We start from the raw sequence: 16,363 nt of genomic DNA, 5'->3' as shown, positions 1-16,363 counted from the left end.
GGTTATGGGTCTGTTCAGGCTTTCTATTTCTTCCTGGTTCAGTTGTGGTAGTTTATATGTCTCTAGGAATGCATCCATTTCTTCCAGATTGTCAAATTTGTTGGCGTAGAGTTGCTCATAGTATGTTCTTATAATTGTCTGTATTTCTTTGGTGTTCGTTGTGATCTCTCCTCTTTCATTCATGATTTTATTTATTTGGGTCCTCTCTCTTTTCTTTTTGATAAGTCTGGCCAGGGGTTTATCAATCTTATTAATTCTTTCAAAGAACCAGCTCCTAGTTTCGTTGATTTGTTCTATTGTTTTTTTGGTTTCTATTTCATTGATTTCTGCTCTGATCTTTATGATTTCTCTTCTCCTGCTGGGTTTAGGGTTTCTTTCTTGTTCTTTCTCCAGCTCCTTTAGGTGTAGGGTTAGGTTGTGTACCTGAGACCTTTCTTGTTTCTTGAGAAAGGCTTGTACCGCTATATATTTTCCTCTCAGGACTGCCTTTGTTGTGTCCCACAGATTCTGAACTGTTGTGTTTTCATTATCATTTGTTTCCATAATTTTTTTCAATTCTTCTTTGATTTCCTGGTTGACCCATTCATTCTTTAGAAGGATGCTGTTTAGTCTCCATGTATTTGGGTTCTTTCCAAATTTCCTCTTGTTATTGAGTTCTAGCTTTAGAGCATTGTGGTCTGAAAATATGCAGGGAATGATCCCAATCTTTTGATACCGGTTGAGACTTGATTTAGGACCAAGAATGTGATCTATTCTGGAGAACGTTCCATGTGCACTAGAGAAGAATGTGTATTCTGTTGCTTTGGGATGAAATGTTCTGAATATATCTGTGATGTCCATCTGGTCCAGTGTGTCATTTAAGGCCTTGATTTCCTTGTTGATCTTTTGCTTGGATGATCTGTCCATTTCAGTGAGGGGAGTGTTAAAATCCCCTACTATGATTGTATTCTTGTCGATGTGTTTCTTTGATTTTGTTATTAATTGGTTTATATAGTTGGCTGCTCCCACGTTAGGGGCATAGATATTTAAAATTGTTAGATCTTCTTGTTGGACAGTTCCTTTGAGTATGATATAGTGTCCTTCCTCATCTCTTATTATAGTCTTTGGCTTAAAATCTAATTGATCTGATATAAGGATTGCCACTCCTGCTTTCTTCTGATGTCCATTAGCATGGTAAATTCTTTTCCACCCCCTCACTTTAAACCTGGAGGTGTCTTCGGGTGTAAGATGAGTTTCTTGTAGGCAACATATAGATGGTTTTTGTTTTTTTATCCATTCTGATACCCTGTGTCTTTGATTGGGGCATTTAGCCCATTAACATTCAGGGTAAGTATTGAGAGATATGAATTTAGTGCCATTGTATGCCTGTAAGGTGACTGTTATTGTATATTGTCTCTGTTTCTTTCTGATCTACTACTTTGAGGGTCTCTCTTTGCTTAGAGGACCCCTTTCAATATTTCCTGTAGAGCTGGTTTGGTATTTGCAAATTCTTTCAGTTTTTGTTTGTCCTGGAAGCTTTTAATCTCTCCGTCTATTTTCAATGATAGCCTAGCTGGATATAGTATTCTTGGCTGCATGTTTTTCTCATTTAGTACTCTGAATATATCATGCCAGCTCTCTGGCCTGCCAGGTCTCTGTGGATAAGTCTGCTGCCAATCTAATATTTTTACCATTGTACATTACAGACTTCTTTTCCCGGGCTGCTTTCAGGATCTTTTCTTTGTCACTAAGACTTGTCAATTTTACTATTAGGTGACGGGGTGTAGACCTATTCTTATTGATTTTGAGGGGGGTTCTCTGAACCTCCTGGATTTTGATGCTTGTTCCCTTTGCCATATTGGGGAAATTCTCTCCAATAATTCTCTCCAATATACCTTCTGCTCCCCTCTCTGTTTCCTCTTCTTCTGGAATCCCAATTATTCTAATGTTGTTTCGTCTTATGGTGTCACTTATCTCTCGAATTCTCCCCTCGTGGTCCAGGAGCTGTTTGTCCCTCTTTTGCTCAGCTTCTTTATTCTCTGTCATTTGGTCTTCTATATCGCTAATTCTTTCTTCTGCCTCATTTATCCTAGCAGTGAGAGCCTCCATTTTTGATTGCACCTCATTAATAGCTTTTTTGATTTCAACTTGGTTAGATTTTAGTTCTTTTATTTCTCCAGAAAGGGCTTTTATATCTCCCGAGAGGGTTGCTTTAATATCTTCCATGCCTTTTTCAAGCCCGGCTAGAACCTTGAGAATCATCATTCTGAACTCTATATCTGACATATTACCAATGTCTGTATTGATTAGGTCCCTAGCCTTTGGTACTGCCTCTAGTTCTTTTTTTTGTTGTGAATTTTTCCGCCTTGTCATTTTGTCCAGATAAGAGTTTATGAAGGAGCAAGTAAAATACTAAAAGGGTGGCAACAACCCCAGGAAAATATGCTTTAGCCAAATCAGAAGAGATCCTGAATTGTGAGGGGGGAGAAAGGGGATAAAAAGGGGTTCAGAAAGTAAGAAAAAAAAAAACTATTAAAAAAAAGAAAGCCGATAAAGAAATAAATATAAAAAGAGGAAAAAAATATATATATATTAGATAAACTATTTAAAAAACGTTAAAAAAAAGAAAATGGTAAAAGTTAAAAAAAATTTAGCAGAAGAAGAGAAAAAGAAAAAAAAAATTGAAAAAGAAAAAAAAATTAAATTAACTGCAAGGCTAAAAAATCATGGGGAGAAAGCCATGAGTTCCGTGCTTTGCTTTCTTCTCCTCTGGAATTCCGCCGTTCTCCTTGGTAGGTGAACTTGGTCCTGGCTGGGTTTCCCGTAGATCTTCTGGGGGAGGGGCCCGTTGTAGTGATTCTCAAGCGTCTTTGCCCCAGGCGGAGTTGCACCGCCCTTACCCGGGGCCGCGCTGAGTCATCCGCTCGGGTTCGCTTTCGGGAGCTTTTGTTCCCTGAGCGCTTTCCGTAGAGTCCGGAGGACGGGAATAAAGATGGCGGCCTCCCGGTCTCCGGCCCGGAGGAGCCGAGAGCCCGGGGCCCCACTCCTCAGTGCGCCCTCAGAGAACAGCGCCCAATGACTCCCGTCACCCTGGCCTCCGGCCGCGCTCCGAGCTGACCGAGCCTGCGACCGGTTCAAGGCGACCCCGAGCTGAGAGTCACTCCTCGGCTCTGTCTCTGCAGCCGGCTTCCCCGTTCTAATACCGGTGAGCTCTGCGACACTGAGACACCCCCGATCCTTCTGCGACCCTGCGGGACCTGAGGCCGCGCTTACCCCGCCTGGGCTTCCAGTTAAGCCTCTGGAGCGATGTCCCTCAGCAGAACAGACTTTTAAAAGTCCTGATTTTGCTCCGTTGCTCCGCCGCTCGCCGGGAGCCGGCCCCTCCCCCCGCGGTCTATCGTCCCGTCGCTTTGGATTCACTTCTCCGCCAGTCCTACCTTGCAGAAAGTGGTTGATTTTCTGTTTCTGGAATTGCTGTTCTTCTTCTCTTCAATCTCCCGTTGGATTTGTAGGTGTTTGCAATCTTTAGATAAGCTATTTAGCTGATCTCCCGCTACCCGAAGTAGTCTCAGCCTGCTACTTCTCCGCCATCTTGACTCCTCCGGTTTTTAAGACTTTTAAGTGTGACTCCTACAGACTTGAAAATTACCTTTGTCATTTGCATTACATTTCTGTTTGTTGGCACTGTTATAAAAGGATAAAGGCAAATAATGGTTAAAAGGTGAGATCAGTGAATACATTCAGAATGGCATAAAAAGATAAAGCAGCTATGGGAAGTGATCCGGAAAGGAAGCAATATTTATGAGTGGTCTGTGACTATTTGCTAAGTGCTTCATTTATCTTCCCCAGAGGTCTTTGATGACGATACTGTCGTCTCTGTTTTCCAGAGGAAGTGAAGCTCCCTGAAGTTCACTGCTTTCCTGCCAGGTCACAGCTGACTGCTGGAGAACTGATGGAAAATCAGCAGACCACACTCTGTGCAGGGCCTCTGAGTTCCTGGAGACTTCAGCAGGTGTCGACCTCCTGCAAGCTCTGGAGGTAGAGTGTTTCCTGGGCACCCCAGATTTGTTTTCATCAGGTACAGTAAGACAGACAGACGTGGGAATGACTGTCATGCAAGAAGAATTGTATCCTACCATCCCTAAAGCCGAAAGGCAGGGCCACATGGGGAAGCGCCAGGGATGGCCAGGAGGCAGAGGGAAGGAGGAGAAATGGTGGCTGAGAGCCAGTTGTGGTTGTGGGGGAAGGAGCACACAAGGCAGCATAAAGAGGCTGTCCCCTAGTTGTCTGCCCCCTGGTCCTGGGGCGGGTGGGGCACGGGGATGGTGACCCGGCACATCAGTGCTGATAAAGGAGCTGCTCAGGCTCTGGATTGGTTGGTTTCCCTACGAGGACGCTCTCCCAGTTGTTTGTTCTCTCTTGGAATTAACTCACCCTGGGAGGGGCAGTCCCCCCCAGTGTCAGGAAGCCTCAGATGTCAAAGCATCAAACACGAACTCGAACGGGTGGTTATTACACTGAGGCTCCAGGAATGAGCCCTTGAGGATGTGGGTGTGCTCTGAGAGCTGGGCCTTAGCACGCCCTGACTGGCTGGGAGAGCTTCAGCCGCCAGCGCCCCTGGAGGCCAAGCAGCAGGGAGGGGAGGGGGGGGAGGGGAGGGGGGTAGGCTGACAGAGCAGGGGCACCTTTCCCTGCTCACTGTGGGCTTGAGCTTGTCCACAAACCACCTGCCTGTTTGTTTTGTATGTGTTTTCATTCAGTGATGTTTATAACATCCTAAATTGTCAGTTTAAGTGCAGTTTCAGTACTGTAGATTGTTTTTAGGTAATCACCAATTGTCTGATATAAATTCACATTCTATAACAATAGTAGAGTAACATCTCATTTTTTTTTAAGATTTTATTTATTTGACAGAGATCAAAAGTAGGCAGAGAGAGGAAGGAAGCAGGCTCCCCGCTGAGCAGAGAGCCCGATGCAGGGCTCGATCCCAGGGCCCTGGGATCATGACCTGAGCTGAAGGCAGAGGCTTTAACCCACTGAGCCACCCAGGCGCCCCTAACATCTCATTTTTAAAATATGTTCTCGTTTATTGTTTGTTAGCTGCACATCACGAAGAGCTACAGAAATTCGTGGATACTGTGCCGTCAGTTAAGCATAAGGTAATTTTTTTTCCCCAAGTCACTTGAAATGCCTGTTTCGTGTAATCTCGAGTGGAGACACTCACAAAACACTTTGCAACTTGCCCCGGAAGAGCACTTGCCACTTAACATGCGTGTGTTGAGAGTGCCTCCCGCCCTGAGACACCTTGCAGGGGCCGGAAGGGATTCTGTGGGTGCGTGCTCACCGCTTTGGTTTTGCTGCCCTGCCCTAGCCCTCAGGGAGTCGGGAACCCAGTGCTGTCCCCTCCTCTGCTCCTTCTGAGTCCCTGTGGAAACAGCCAGAGCAGTCCTGCTGACTCAACCTCCGGTCCCGCAGGCGGGGAGCAGAGAAGAGTTGGCGTGGCCGGCTGTACAGAACAATTACCCACATCCTTCAGAATGGACACCTTTGTCCAGGCCCCAGACTAACTGTCCTTTGGGACTTCGAGTCCCGAAGGGGCCGTTCCCTGGAGGTCCACTTCTCTTGCCCCCACCTCATCCCCACCTCAGTCTCTGTCCCCACTGCCTCCTTCCCTCTCCCTCCCTGTCCATCTCCCTCTTTTCCCTTCCCTCTCCTTCTGTCTGCCCCTTTTAGTCCAGGAACTTGACTCCCCCAAATTTGCACTGCATTTTAGAAAGGAGAATTCTGTCGGTTTTTCTTGAAAAAGGGAAGTCTCCTTGTTCATGCACCAGCTACTCACTGCCTGATGCCTCCCAAAGAGTTGAGAGGAGAGCACCTGCAGTAAAGTCACTAGAACGGAGGGATGCGGTGTGTCGCGCCTCGTTCCCGTTCCCGGGGAGGATGAGCAGAACTACCTAGTTAATTAGGGGAACAAGGCAGGGGCGTGATTCGGGCTTAAAGTGCCCAGAGATCCTCCGGACCGCTGCTGGTCCCTAGACTCCCCTAGACTCATCACCCCGTCCTCTGATTCCTGAGTGATTCTCACCATGAAATGATGACTTGGTGACCTCTTCTCTTGGCCAGGATACCCTTGTGGAATTTGGGTCATTTGATCCTTCCTGCCTGATGCCTGCCTGCCCAGATTACTGGACCTACTCGGGGTCCCTGACTACGCCCCCGCTCTCCGAGTCCGTCACCTGGATCATTAAGAAGCAGCCTGTAGAGGTTGATCACGATCAGGTATGTTCTTTCCACATTTCTTTCTGAGGGAACGCTAGCCTGCCCCTTTAAAGCAAGGCTGGGCTCCAACTTTGGCATCAGTTTTTAAGATCTCGTGATGCTAATACATGTTTATTGAGATGTGCGAACATCTTTTCTCAGTTTGGACATCAATTTGGAGATACTTCAAATTAACCAGAGACAGGCGTTGAAACCTAGAAGAACAGGGCGCCTGGGTGGCTCAGTTGGTTAAGCAACTGCCTTTGGCTCAGGTCATGATCCTGGAGTCCCGGGATCGAGTTCCGCATTGCTTGGCAGGGAGCCTGCATCTCCCTCTGACCCTCCCCCTTCTCATTCTCTTCCTCTCTCTCTCAAATAAATAAAATCTTTAAAAAAAAAAAAAAGAATCTTGTTAGGTTGTTTAAAAAAATGAAAGAGGGCACCTGGGTGGCTCAGTGGGTTAAGCCGCTGCCTTCGGCTTAGGTCATGATCTCAGGGTCCTGGGATCAAGCCCCGCATCGGGCTCTCTGCTCAGAGGGAGCGTACTTCCCCCTCTCTCTTTGTCTGCCTCTCTGCCTACTTGTGATCTCTCTGTCAAATGAATGAATAAAATTTAAAAAAAAAAAAAGAAAATGAAAGAAACATTAGTGGAGTATCATACTAATTTATAGATATCAATTCCTTTGACATATTTAAATCACAAGATAGAATGGAAGAAAGAACCCTACTTATAATGGAAACTAATAAACTAAAATACCTTGGAATGAACTTAAAATGTTAGAAAACTGTCAGGTATTCCTAAGGGACACAAAACACTATTTGAAATAAAATTCATACCATGGTATTAAATAGAAAGATAAAGACACCTTTGATGTCAATTCTTAAGTTGTAATTTTCCACAAATTGTTTATTCCCCATAAATTTTATGTGTCTCAATAAATATGTCACTTGTTACATTGTGGGGGGCCTGTTCTGTGTATTGTAGGATGTTTAGCAATGTCCCTGGCCTCAACCCACTGGATGCCCCAACAAGTTAACAACCAGAACGGTCTCCATACAGTCTCTGATGTCTGGTGCAAGCTCACCTCTGCTTGAGCACTAACTAATATGTGCTGATCTCTAACACCAACTAATAACATGAAGTCCTTTACCACCTAGTGTGTGAAAAGAAACATCTTCAATGTGAAAACAGCTTTGAATAAATCAACACATTGGTTTACCAGTAAAAGCGTAGGGGTGATGCACTTATTACTGTCTATAGCTCACCAACAGAAGATTTATTGGAAGATTCTTTACCTACAAAGCAGAATGACATCCACTCAGTTATGCTGAGGATAAGATGTAGGAAATTCTGTAGACCTCTGAAAGAAAAATACGTTATAAGAAATCCATACACAGTGGGATTAGGCTGTCCAGTCTCAAGCTGTGACCACCTGAAGAGATACGTTAGGTATATAGGAAGAGTTATTTTCTACCATGAAAAATCTCTTACAAAGAAATTTCTATCATAGGAATTTCTCTTTTAAAAATCATCTACCCAGGGGTGCCTGGGTGGCTCAGTGGATTAAAGCCTCTGCCTTCGGCTCAGGTCACGATCCCAGGGTTCTGGAATCAAGCTCCACATCAGGCTCTCTGCTCAGCAGGGAGCCTGCTCCCTCCTGTCTCTCTGCCTGCCTCTCTGCCTACTTATGATCTCTGTCTGTCAGATAAATAAATTAAAAAAAAAAATCTTAAAAAAAAATCATCTATGGGGCGCCTGGGTGGCTCAGTGGGTTAAGCCCCTGCCTTTGGCTCAGGTTGTGAACCGGGGTCCTGGGATCGAGCCCCACATTGGGCTTTCTGCTCAGCAGGGAGCCTGCTCCCCCCGCCACCTGCCTCTCTGCTTACTCGTGATCTCTGTCAAATAAGTAAATAAAATCTTTTAATAAAAAATTAAAAAAATCATCTACCTGGAGATCATTCCATAATGAATTTGCCAAAAAATTTAATGTCAGCTCATTGCCCTGCACCCGCCAGTTAACCACACCCCTGCTTCCTGAAACATTTGGTATCTTTTTTTTTTTTTAAGATTTTATTTATTTCACATAGAGATCACAAGTAGGCAGAGAGGCGGGGGGGGGGGGGGAAGCAGCCCCCCCCCCCCCCCCGCTGAGCAGAGAGCCCAATGTAGGGCTTGACCCAAGGACCCTGAGATCATGGCCTGAGCCGAAGGCACTGACTTCAGAAAATATTGAGTGCTTAGAGTGATCTGAAGGGTCACCTGCACCCCAATGCTTATAGCAGCAATGTCCACAACAGCCAAAATATGGAAAGAGGATGGGTGTCCACCAGATGAATGGATAAGGAAGATGTGCGTGTATATACACACACACACACACACATACATACATACATCATGGAATATTACTCAGCCGTCAAAAAGAATGATACCACTTACAAGGATGTGGATGGAACTAAAGGGCGTTATGCTAAGAAAAATAAGTCAATCAGAGAAAGACAATTATATGATTTCACAAATGTGGAACTTAAGGAACAAAACAGGAACATAAAGGAAAGGAGGGAAAAATAAAGTAAGACGATATCAGAGAGGAAGACAAGCCATAAGAGACTTTTTTTTTTTTTTTAAAGATTTTATTTATTTGACAGAGAGAGATCACAAGTGGGCAGAGAGGCAGGCAGAGAGAGAGAGAGAGAGAAGGAAGCAGGCTCCCCGAAGAGCAGAGAGCCCAACACGGGACTCGATCCCAGGACCCTGAGATCATGACCTGAGCTGAAGGCAAAGGCTTAACCACTAAGCCACCCAGGTGCCCCAGCCATAAGAGACTTTTAAATTGGAGGAAACAAACAGTTGCCGGAGGGTAGGTTGGGTGGGGGGAGCTAACTGGGTGATGGGCATGAAGTAGGTCAATTGATGTAATGAGCACTGGGTGTTATGTGCAACTGATCAATCACTGAACTCTACCTCTGAAACTAATAAAAAAAGGAAAAAAACTTCTGGTGCTTCTTCATTAAATTATATTGAATATATATCCTCACCACTGAGCCGTGCACCTCTCAGATCTGTTGCCTGCTCTTGGACTCATCACTAGCTTCTACTTTCTATCTCTCATCCCATCAAGGGGAACAGCCCAGTAGGTGCATTTCTGCATGGGCGTTGCAGGGAAATTTTCACAAAAAGATCGATTCACACCAACTTAAACAGACCTTAAACCTAAGTACTACAATCACTTACATAGCAGCCCTCGAACATTGTTTTGGAAGTAAGATGTTTTCAACTGTTAATGCAAAACATGACTCATGCTACTCTGTCATTACCAGCAGAAATGAAAAACAGAAACAGCATTTGCATTCACAGAAAACACATTCTAGGAATGGAAGGAGACTGAATATTACAGGAGAGTCCACATAACTCAATGGTGCCAGGGCTAAAACAAAAATCATGACCGCATTCAGCATTTTCTTAGGAGCAAAACTGCACAAAGTGACATTAGCAACCGTTCTGGAAGATGGAAGCACACATCGCCTGTACTAATAAACGTAAATTCCTCTTCCCTTAAAAGAGCATTCAGGTGCCGTTTTTACAGTAACGAAGAAGGAGAGCGCCATTCTGCCGGTTTTCTGTAATTTTCAGGACCCGATCGAAATGACTACATTTCCTCCCGCTAAGTGTCAGGTACAAACGCCGAAGCAGCCCTCGCGGCCCCTGTGCCTAGAGCCACGCGCCAGGGACATGCAGTGTGATCTGGGGGGTCCCCTGTCCTCAGCAGCAGGCATGCCCGGGGCGTCTTCCCCGTCCGCGGGGCCCGGGCCTGGCTCGTGCAGGACCCCTGTCCAGAAGGTTCCCCGCGTGAGACCCCACGTGCCGCCCGTGCGTCACGATTTTAACGGTCGCCCCAGCCCTGCGTGCTCCGCGTCCGCAGACACTCGGAGCCCTTGCAGAAGCCGTATTCCGCCCTCCGAGGCCCCAGCGCCGCCGCCGCGCCACGAACATGGGCAGCTACCTGAGCAGACACCTGGGCAGATACCTGCGCACAGCCAAGGCCGCGCTGCCACGCCCCGCGTGGGGGCACCGCTACCTGCGGGCCAGGCCCGCCCACCACCGCCGCGGCCCGGTTCAGAGCCAAGTCATCTCCGTGCACCGGGAGCGCTGGATGCAGAGCCGGACCCGCCTCCCGCTGCCGCCCCACCTGGACCACCCCCGAGTCCAGAGGGCCATAGTCCCCAAGGCCTGGAGGAGCTTCCACGGCAAGTCCCCCCTCCACACCTTCCTGGGGCTGGATCTGTCTAGCAGTCGCGAGGGTTTCGTGAGGCACTGCCTCTGGAAGGCCCAGAACGTCCTGAACGTCTGGAACATGGTGACCGTCAACATCACTCCTCCTGAGGGCGGCGGGAGCTCCAGCGGTCGCCCAGCCACCCAGGAGCGCCCGCACTCCTGCGCCAAGGAGATCCGGCTGAGCGCTCGCAGCCCGGGCCAGAGAGGGAAGAAGAGGAGCCGCAGATCTCTCCGGTTCGAAGGCCCCCCCGCCAAGAGAAGGAAGCAGAGCCCAGGAGCCAGGCCATCCGCCTTCAGGCCTGTGTGGAAAGATGGCATGGTCCGTTCCTTCGTGCCCAGGCCTGGGCCTCTGAGAAGAGGCCTCTTCTCCTGGCATCCCGCCGACGGAGAGGACACCCAGCCCGGGCCCGACCCGCTGCCAGGACACCAGCAGGCCCCAGGAGAGTCACCGGGCCTCGGCTTGAGAGCAGATGAGTGTGCCCCACGGCCTGGGCCTTCCTGCAGCCTGGGGTCCCCCTGGGATCCTGAGCCACCTCCTGAGACTCAAACCAGCAGTCCTTTTACCCCGCTGAGCCCCGCTCTACCCCCGCATGAGTGACCGTCCCCGGCAGCCAGCCCTCACCGCCCGGGCGGCAGCTCCGCCCAGGCCCCAGACCCACCTCCCTTGAGCCCACGGGGCTGCGATCCAAACCTCGGGCTTCCTCCTGCCCTCCCCCTGCCCGCCTTCTCCCGGAGACACACTTAGCGGGAAGGCCTGCTTCTCCCCTTTTCCCAGTTTCTTGAGTGAAAACAGCTTTCTTGTGTTAGTAACAGTAATAAAGTTTCGTTATACAGAGTGTCGTCTTTCTTTCAAAGGGACATATACGAGGATTTCGTCTACACTGAGAATTCTCTGTCTTGGCACTGTTCACATTTGGGGCCAGGTAATTCTTTCCTGGTCCTCGGGTGCTGTCCTCTGCATCGTGGCGTTTTAGCACAACCCCTGGCCTCTATCTTCTAGGGGCCGCGGCAGCACACCCACATTGTGAAAACACAAAAATATTTCCGAACATTGCCATATATTCCAGAGGGAGGTGGGGGTGGGTGGGAGGGGTGGGAGGGGGGTGGGATGGTGGGAGGGAGTGGGAAGGTGGTAGGGGGTGGGGGCGTGGGAGGGGGTTGGGGGGGTGGGACGGGGGTGAAAGGTGGGAGGTGGTGGGAAGGTGGAAGGCGGTGGGGGGGGAGCACTTGGAAAAAAAAAAGCCCACACTGGTGGAAAAACTGAGGGACAGTAACCTCTGCTGGCAGAAACGGTCAAGCTTGGTCGTTTTAAAAATAAGCTACTTGTTGGCAAAACTGAAAATGCTAAATACTCGGAAGTGCTGGGAAAGATGCTGAGAACTGGAGCGCCAAGTGGTGCTGAGTGCGAATGTGTAGCAGCGCTTGGAAGTGCTGCCCAGAGCGGAGCATGACCATGAGAAACTCTCCTACACGGGTGTGTACACACACATGCCACACACACATACACCACACACCACACACATACCCCCCCACAAACAACCCACACACACCACACACATACCCCCACGTATAAACACACACACACCACACACATACCCACACACACCACTCACCCATACACCACACACAACATACTCCCCCACACACACCATATACACACTCCCACACACATCCCCTACACACACCACATACCCCACATACCCACCATACACACACAACACACATCCCCACCCACATACACACTATATGCACTACACACACACCCACTACACACACGGGCACACACACCCCCACTAACGCCACACACACCACACATAACCCCCCACACCCCACCCACACACCACATACACAATCCCACACACACCACATACACTACAGACCCACACGCACAACACACACCCCCACACACATACTCATCCCACACACCCACCATACACAAACCCCACACCCGCACGCACCCCCACTAACACACCACACATACACCACACACCACAACCCCCCCCACACACATAACACAGAGCAGAGAGGGATGTTCTTCCCAGCACTCCGTCAGAACAGAAAAGCCGAACAACCTAAATGCTCACTCACGGGGACGGCTAAGGGAAACATGCTATGCGCTAGCGAGGAAACACTGTTCCACAAACCGAAGGAAGGACATAGCCCAAGGATTCTCCGCTCTTGGGCTACTGGGCCACGCAGTTCTCTGCATCGCAGGATGCTGAGCGGCACACCTGGCCCCCGTCGCCCAGACAGCAGCAGGACCACCTCCAGCGGTGACAGTCGCACGCATCTCCAGACATTGCCAAATATCCCCAGAGGGACCGGCGTCCCCCCCAGTTGGAAAGCACTGAACTAGAGCTCCGTGTTTTTGACGACAGGTTACATCTCACAACGAAACTGCTGAATGAAAAAGCCGGGCAGTGGTAGAGTATGTGTGGCTCACGCCGCTTACAGATTTAAACAAATGCAAAGTAACGTTGCTGGGAAAATGGGGAAGCCAGGAACTGCATTAAGAGGTCTTCTGGACACTTTCCCTACCTCGTTCTTTCCATGTAAAGCCTCTTTAAATATTGTTCAAACATGAATCTCACAGCATCCACCTTTAGAGAGTCAGAGAATAAACAAAGGAAAGTCTCTTTTCCCGTACAGCTTGCGTTCTAAGGGGGCGCAGACAGAAGATAAACAAGTAAATGGACACACTAGCAGGTGCAGAGAAGCTCCAAAAAGAAAAATGAAGGAATAGGGACACATACGAGTCCACCAACACAACCGTGACCCTGGGTACTTTCCCGTGTCTGCATCACCATGGAACTACACCATCCTTTACTATGACCTCAAGTTCTTTACCTGGGGTTTCCGTTGGGGCAATGCCTACTTTCACGTAGCACCTCAGCGAAGAGAATGAAAATGTTTTATCTACCTAGACGTGAAGATTCCTAGAAGATTCAAATTTTTCCTGAAAATATTAAAACCAACATTTTCAATGTTGACAGTTACTGTTAGATTCAAAATGTCTTGGACTGAACCTCTAGAAGTCAAGTTTGTGTTTTGAGGTTTACTACCTGCCATTTGCTAGACTTGAGACGAGGCATTTCACTCTATAGCAGCTGCTAGTACGGGCTTGAGATCTTAGTGTGTCCACGAGGATATCAGTATATAGAGGTCGGTCTGATGGAATTATCGGAATTCACTTCAATAATCATTCTGTCCAGCTCTTTTACAAAGTACTAATATTTACACATATTCAAACGGCTTCTCAAGCAAAGCCCTGAAAAGGTAAAAATGTCCACTCCGTTTCCTCAAGTGTAGAAAGCCCTGGTTTTACACTAATCCTCTGGGATTTGGCTCCACTGCCATTTCTCCTCAATGGCGCCAGACAGGGCCAACTGCATCCAAGGGGAGGTAAGAATCAGGCTCTTGTTTCTGGAAATCAAAGGACTAAAGAGGAGCTGGGCTGCTGTTTTACAAGCACAAGACCATTAATCCCCTTACCGTGGACAAAACAGCACGTTGTTCCTTTTCAGATCACAAGACTTATTCCTGAATAATTAGGCGCAGGAAGAAATCCATTCCATGCCCTACACCATGACATTCAGAAAGAAAAGGCCATGCCCGAGTCAGACTTCTCCCTCTCATGCTAAAAGTTGACAAATTGCCCTAAAAGCCAACACTTGACAAACCCGGCAGGTACATTCCCCAACTTGCTTGGGAAGTAGACTCGAGTGTGACCTTCGGGTACGTTTCCCTAGAAACTACCTTCAACATTTACAAATTTCTCTGAAACTATTTTACTAAATCTGGCCTAAACCTTATCGTGACAACTTCAAAACACCTAGCTGCCATCTTCGATTCACAAGAAATCTTCACATAACCTGACCTAATGAAACCAGAACTTTCTGCCCTTGCCATTTTCCCATACATCTTCCATTCTGCTTTTAAGAAAACCTGGGGGTGGGGGGGTTCGTAGGTGTGTCAGTCAGTTAAGCGACCATCTCTTGCTTTCAGTTCATGTCATGATCTCAGGGTCACAAGACGGAGCCGCACGTCGGGCACCTCGCTTGGCCCAGAGTCTGCTGGAGATTTTATTCTCCTCCTCCTCCTACCCCTCGTCACGCTTGCTCTGTCTCTCTCTCTGAAATAGATAAATTAGTCTTAAAAACAAACAAGAAGGAACATCCAGGAAGTAGGAGGCAAACCACTTGATACCAGGATGTCAGTAAGGACTTCGAAAGCTTTAGTCCCGTTCCTCCGCCGTCCCATCCCGTCTCCCAGGCCCCGCTTCCTCTGCGGGCGCTGCGCCCAGGGAGACCTGGCTTGACCCACCGTCCGGCGTCAGGGCCGAGCCCGCAGGCGGCTGCGGCACAAGGTCCCCCGTTCTGTGGGGGCAGCCGCAGCCACGCCGGCGCACGGGCTGCCTCGGCGGACCGCAGCGCACAGAGAGGCTCTGTCCTCACACGCTTGCCTCCGGCTGCTCTGTCAGCTCTTCCTCCGTCGGTCCTTGACAGCGTCCCGGGCGAACCATGCAGCTTTCCCGTCACTTCTGCTTATGAAAGAGCTCGGGCCGGTCGCATCCGAACTCGGATCCAAACCATCTTCCTGCCTCGGACACAGCCGCTCTCCCTCCCGCAGCCCCACTGCCCTCCTGTCCCCACGCCCGCCCCCCCAGCCCCACGCGTCTCCCTATCTGTCCCCCCACCCACGTCATTCTGGCTCCTGTAGGGACAGAAAGGAGGACGGAGAGGGCTGGGGGCGTCTACCGAAGGGAACAGCAGGGCTCTTGTCCCTTCGCCAGGGCCCTCTGTGGATGCCCCAGGCTGCTCCGCCGTCCGGGGTCCTCTCCTCTGCTGTGGTGGGCGCCCTCAGGTTCCCCACTCAGGGGGCCTCGGGAGCCCCCGCTGCGCTCTGGCCAACGTCCTCCAGCCCACCCGGTGCTGGGCCTCCGGCGGGCCCGTCCAGCCTCACCGCCCTGCTCTCCTGGCCCCGCAGGCAGGGAGTCCTCCCAGCTCCCTCCAGCAGCCTCCGCTGGCTCCCCGGAATACAGCGGGGGGCAGGCCGCTCGCAGAGCCGTCCTCTCGCCCCGTCCCTGGGGCCTGGGTCAGCCTTCCCCCTTCCGACTTCTCCAGCCACGAGGCAGGCCCCGTGTCTGCTCCGCAGCACACCCTCAGGGACAGGGCCCCGCAGCGTGCATGGCGAGGGAATGACATGCCGGTGTCTCATCTACAGACAGCACCAGGCTCTGAGCAGTTCGAGGCCTGCCTTGAGGCAGACGGGCCCGAGCACAAGTGTCACTCAGAGCACATAATCGCTCGTGGGGCGTGGGCAGCAACTCATCGCAACGGGCCCAGCTGTCGGCACCCCTCCAGGCCGCACGTGCCTATGCGCTGGCACCCGTTCCCGCCCGGCCCTGTCCTCCGGGGAAGGGACAGGAGATGCCACAGCCCTCTCTGCCTGCCCACACCCCTGCCTCTCCGGTCCTCTGGCTTTCTCGCCCACTGCCTGCTGGCTGAGGGGGACTGGACCCATCCTGCTGCCTGTCAGTTCTGTGTGCACGCAGCCAGGACCCCTCGCTCTAGCAGGAACACCCTCTTCCGTTGTCAGTCAAGGTTGCAGTGGATCAAGGCTCTGCCAGCCACGGGTCGCCAAGCACGCAAAAGTGTCCTCCGGTGCTCCTGAGCTTGCGTCACGGGAGGCCGTCAGGCTTGATGTAAGAGACGGTAGTGAGGACTGGGTAAAGGGGTATGAAAACTAGACTTTTCGTCATTCTGATTCTGATTTGATTATCCTTAGTGCATTACTCTGCACATTTTCCATCCTGTCCGTCTCAGTAACTTCTAGTTTTCTGCAATATTCATA

At 49.8% G+C, this 16,363-nt stretch overlaps 2 protein-coding genes across 8 annotated transcripts in view; both read left to right on the top strand.

Annotated features, from left to right (window-relative positions):
- LOC125091378 (carbonic anhydrase 5B, mitochondrial-like) overlaps positions 1 to 6,481 on the top strand; it is a 32,421-nt gene extending 25,940 nt beyond the window's left edge. For 3 of the 7 annotated variants that reach the window (XM_047714955.1, XM_047714954.1, XM_047714953.1), the window contains exons 4-6: positions 3,867 to 4,017; positions 5,080 to 5,138; positions 6,103 to 6,477. In XM_047714955.1, coding sequence (XP_047570911.1) covers positions 3,867 to 4,017; positions 5,080 to 5,131 — 203 coding nt within the window. In that variant the 3' untranslated portion in view covers positions 5,132 to 5,138; positions 6,103 to 6,477. Of the gene's footprint in view, positions 1 to 3,866; positions 4,058 to 5,079; positions 5,139 to 6,102 lie in introns of all 7 variants that reach the window. The other 4 variants (XR_007124668.1, XR_007124669.1, XM_047714951.1 and 1 more) reach the window with 4 other exon arrangements.
- Positions 6,482 to 10,086: 3,605 nt separating this feature from the next.
- On the top strand, positions 10,087 to 11,528 carry LOC125091374 (POM121-like protein 12). Its single transcript, XM_047714944.1, has one exon. It carries the CDS (start codon positions 10,227 to 10,229, stop codon positions 11,106 to 11,108), a length of 882 nt encoding a protein of 293 aa, XP_047570900.1. The 5' UTR covers positions 10,087 to 10,226; the 3' UTR covers positions 11,109 to 11,528.
- The last annotated feature ends 4,835 nt before the right edge of the window (positions 11,529 to 16,363 follow it).

This window comes from Lutra lutra, chromosome X (genome assembly GCF_902655055.1).
Source record: "Lutra lutra chromosome X, mLutLut1.2, whole genome shotgun sequence".
NCBI classification, from domain to species: Eukaryota; Metazoa; Chordata; class Mammalia; order Carnivora; family Mustelidae; genus Lutra; species Lutra lutra.
This window is presented reverse-complemented; position numbering and strand designations above follow the sequence as displayed.

Bases quoted from the DNA above. Each gene is read 5' to 3' on its own strand.
- LOC125091374 (XM_047714944.1), top strand. From the start codon at position 10,227: ATGGGCAGCTACCTGAGCAGACACCTGGGCAGATACCTGCGCACAGCC.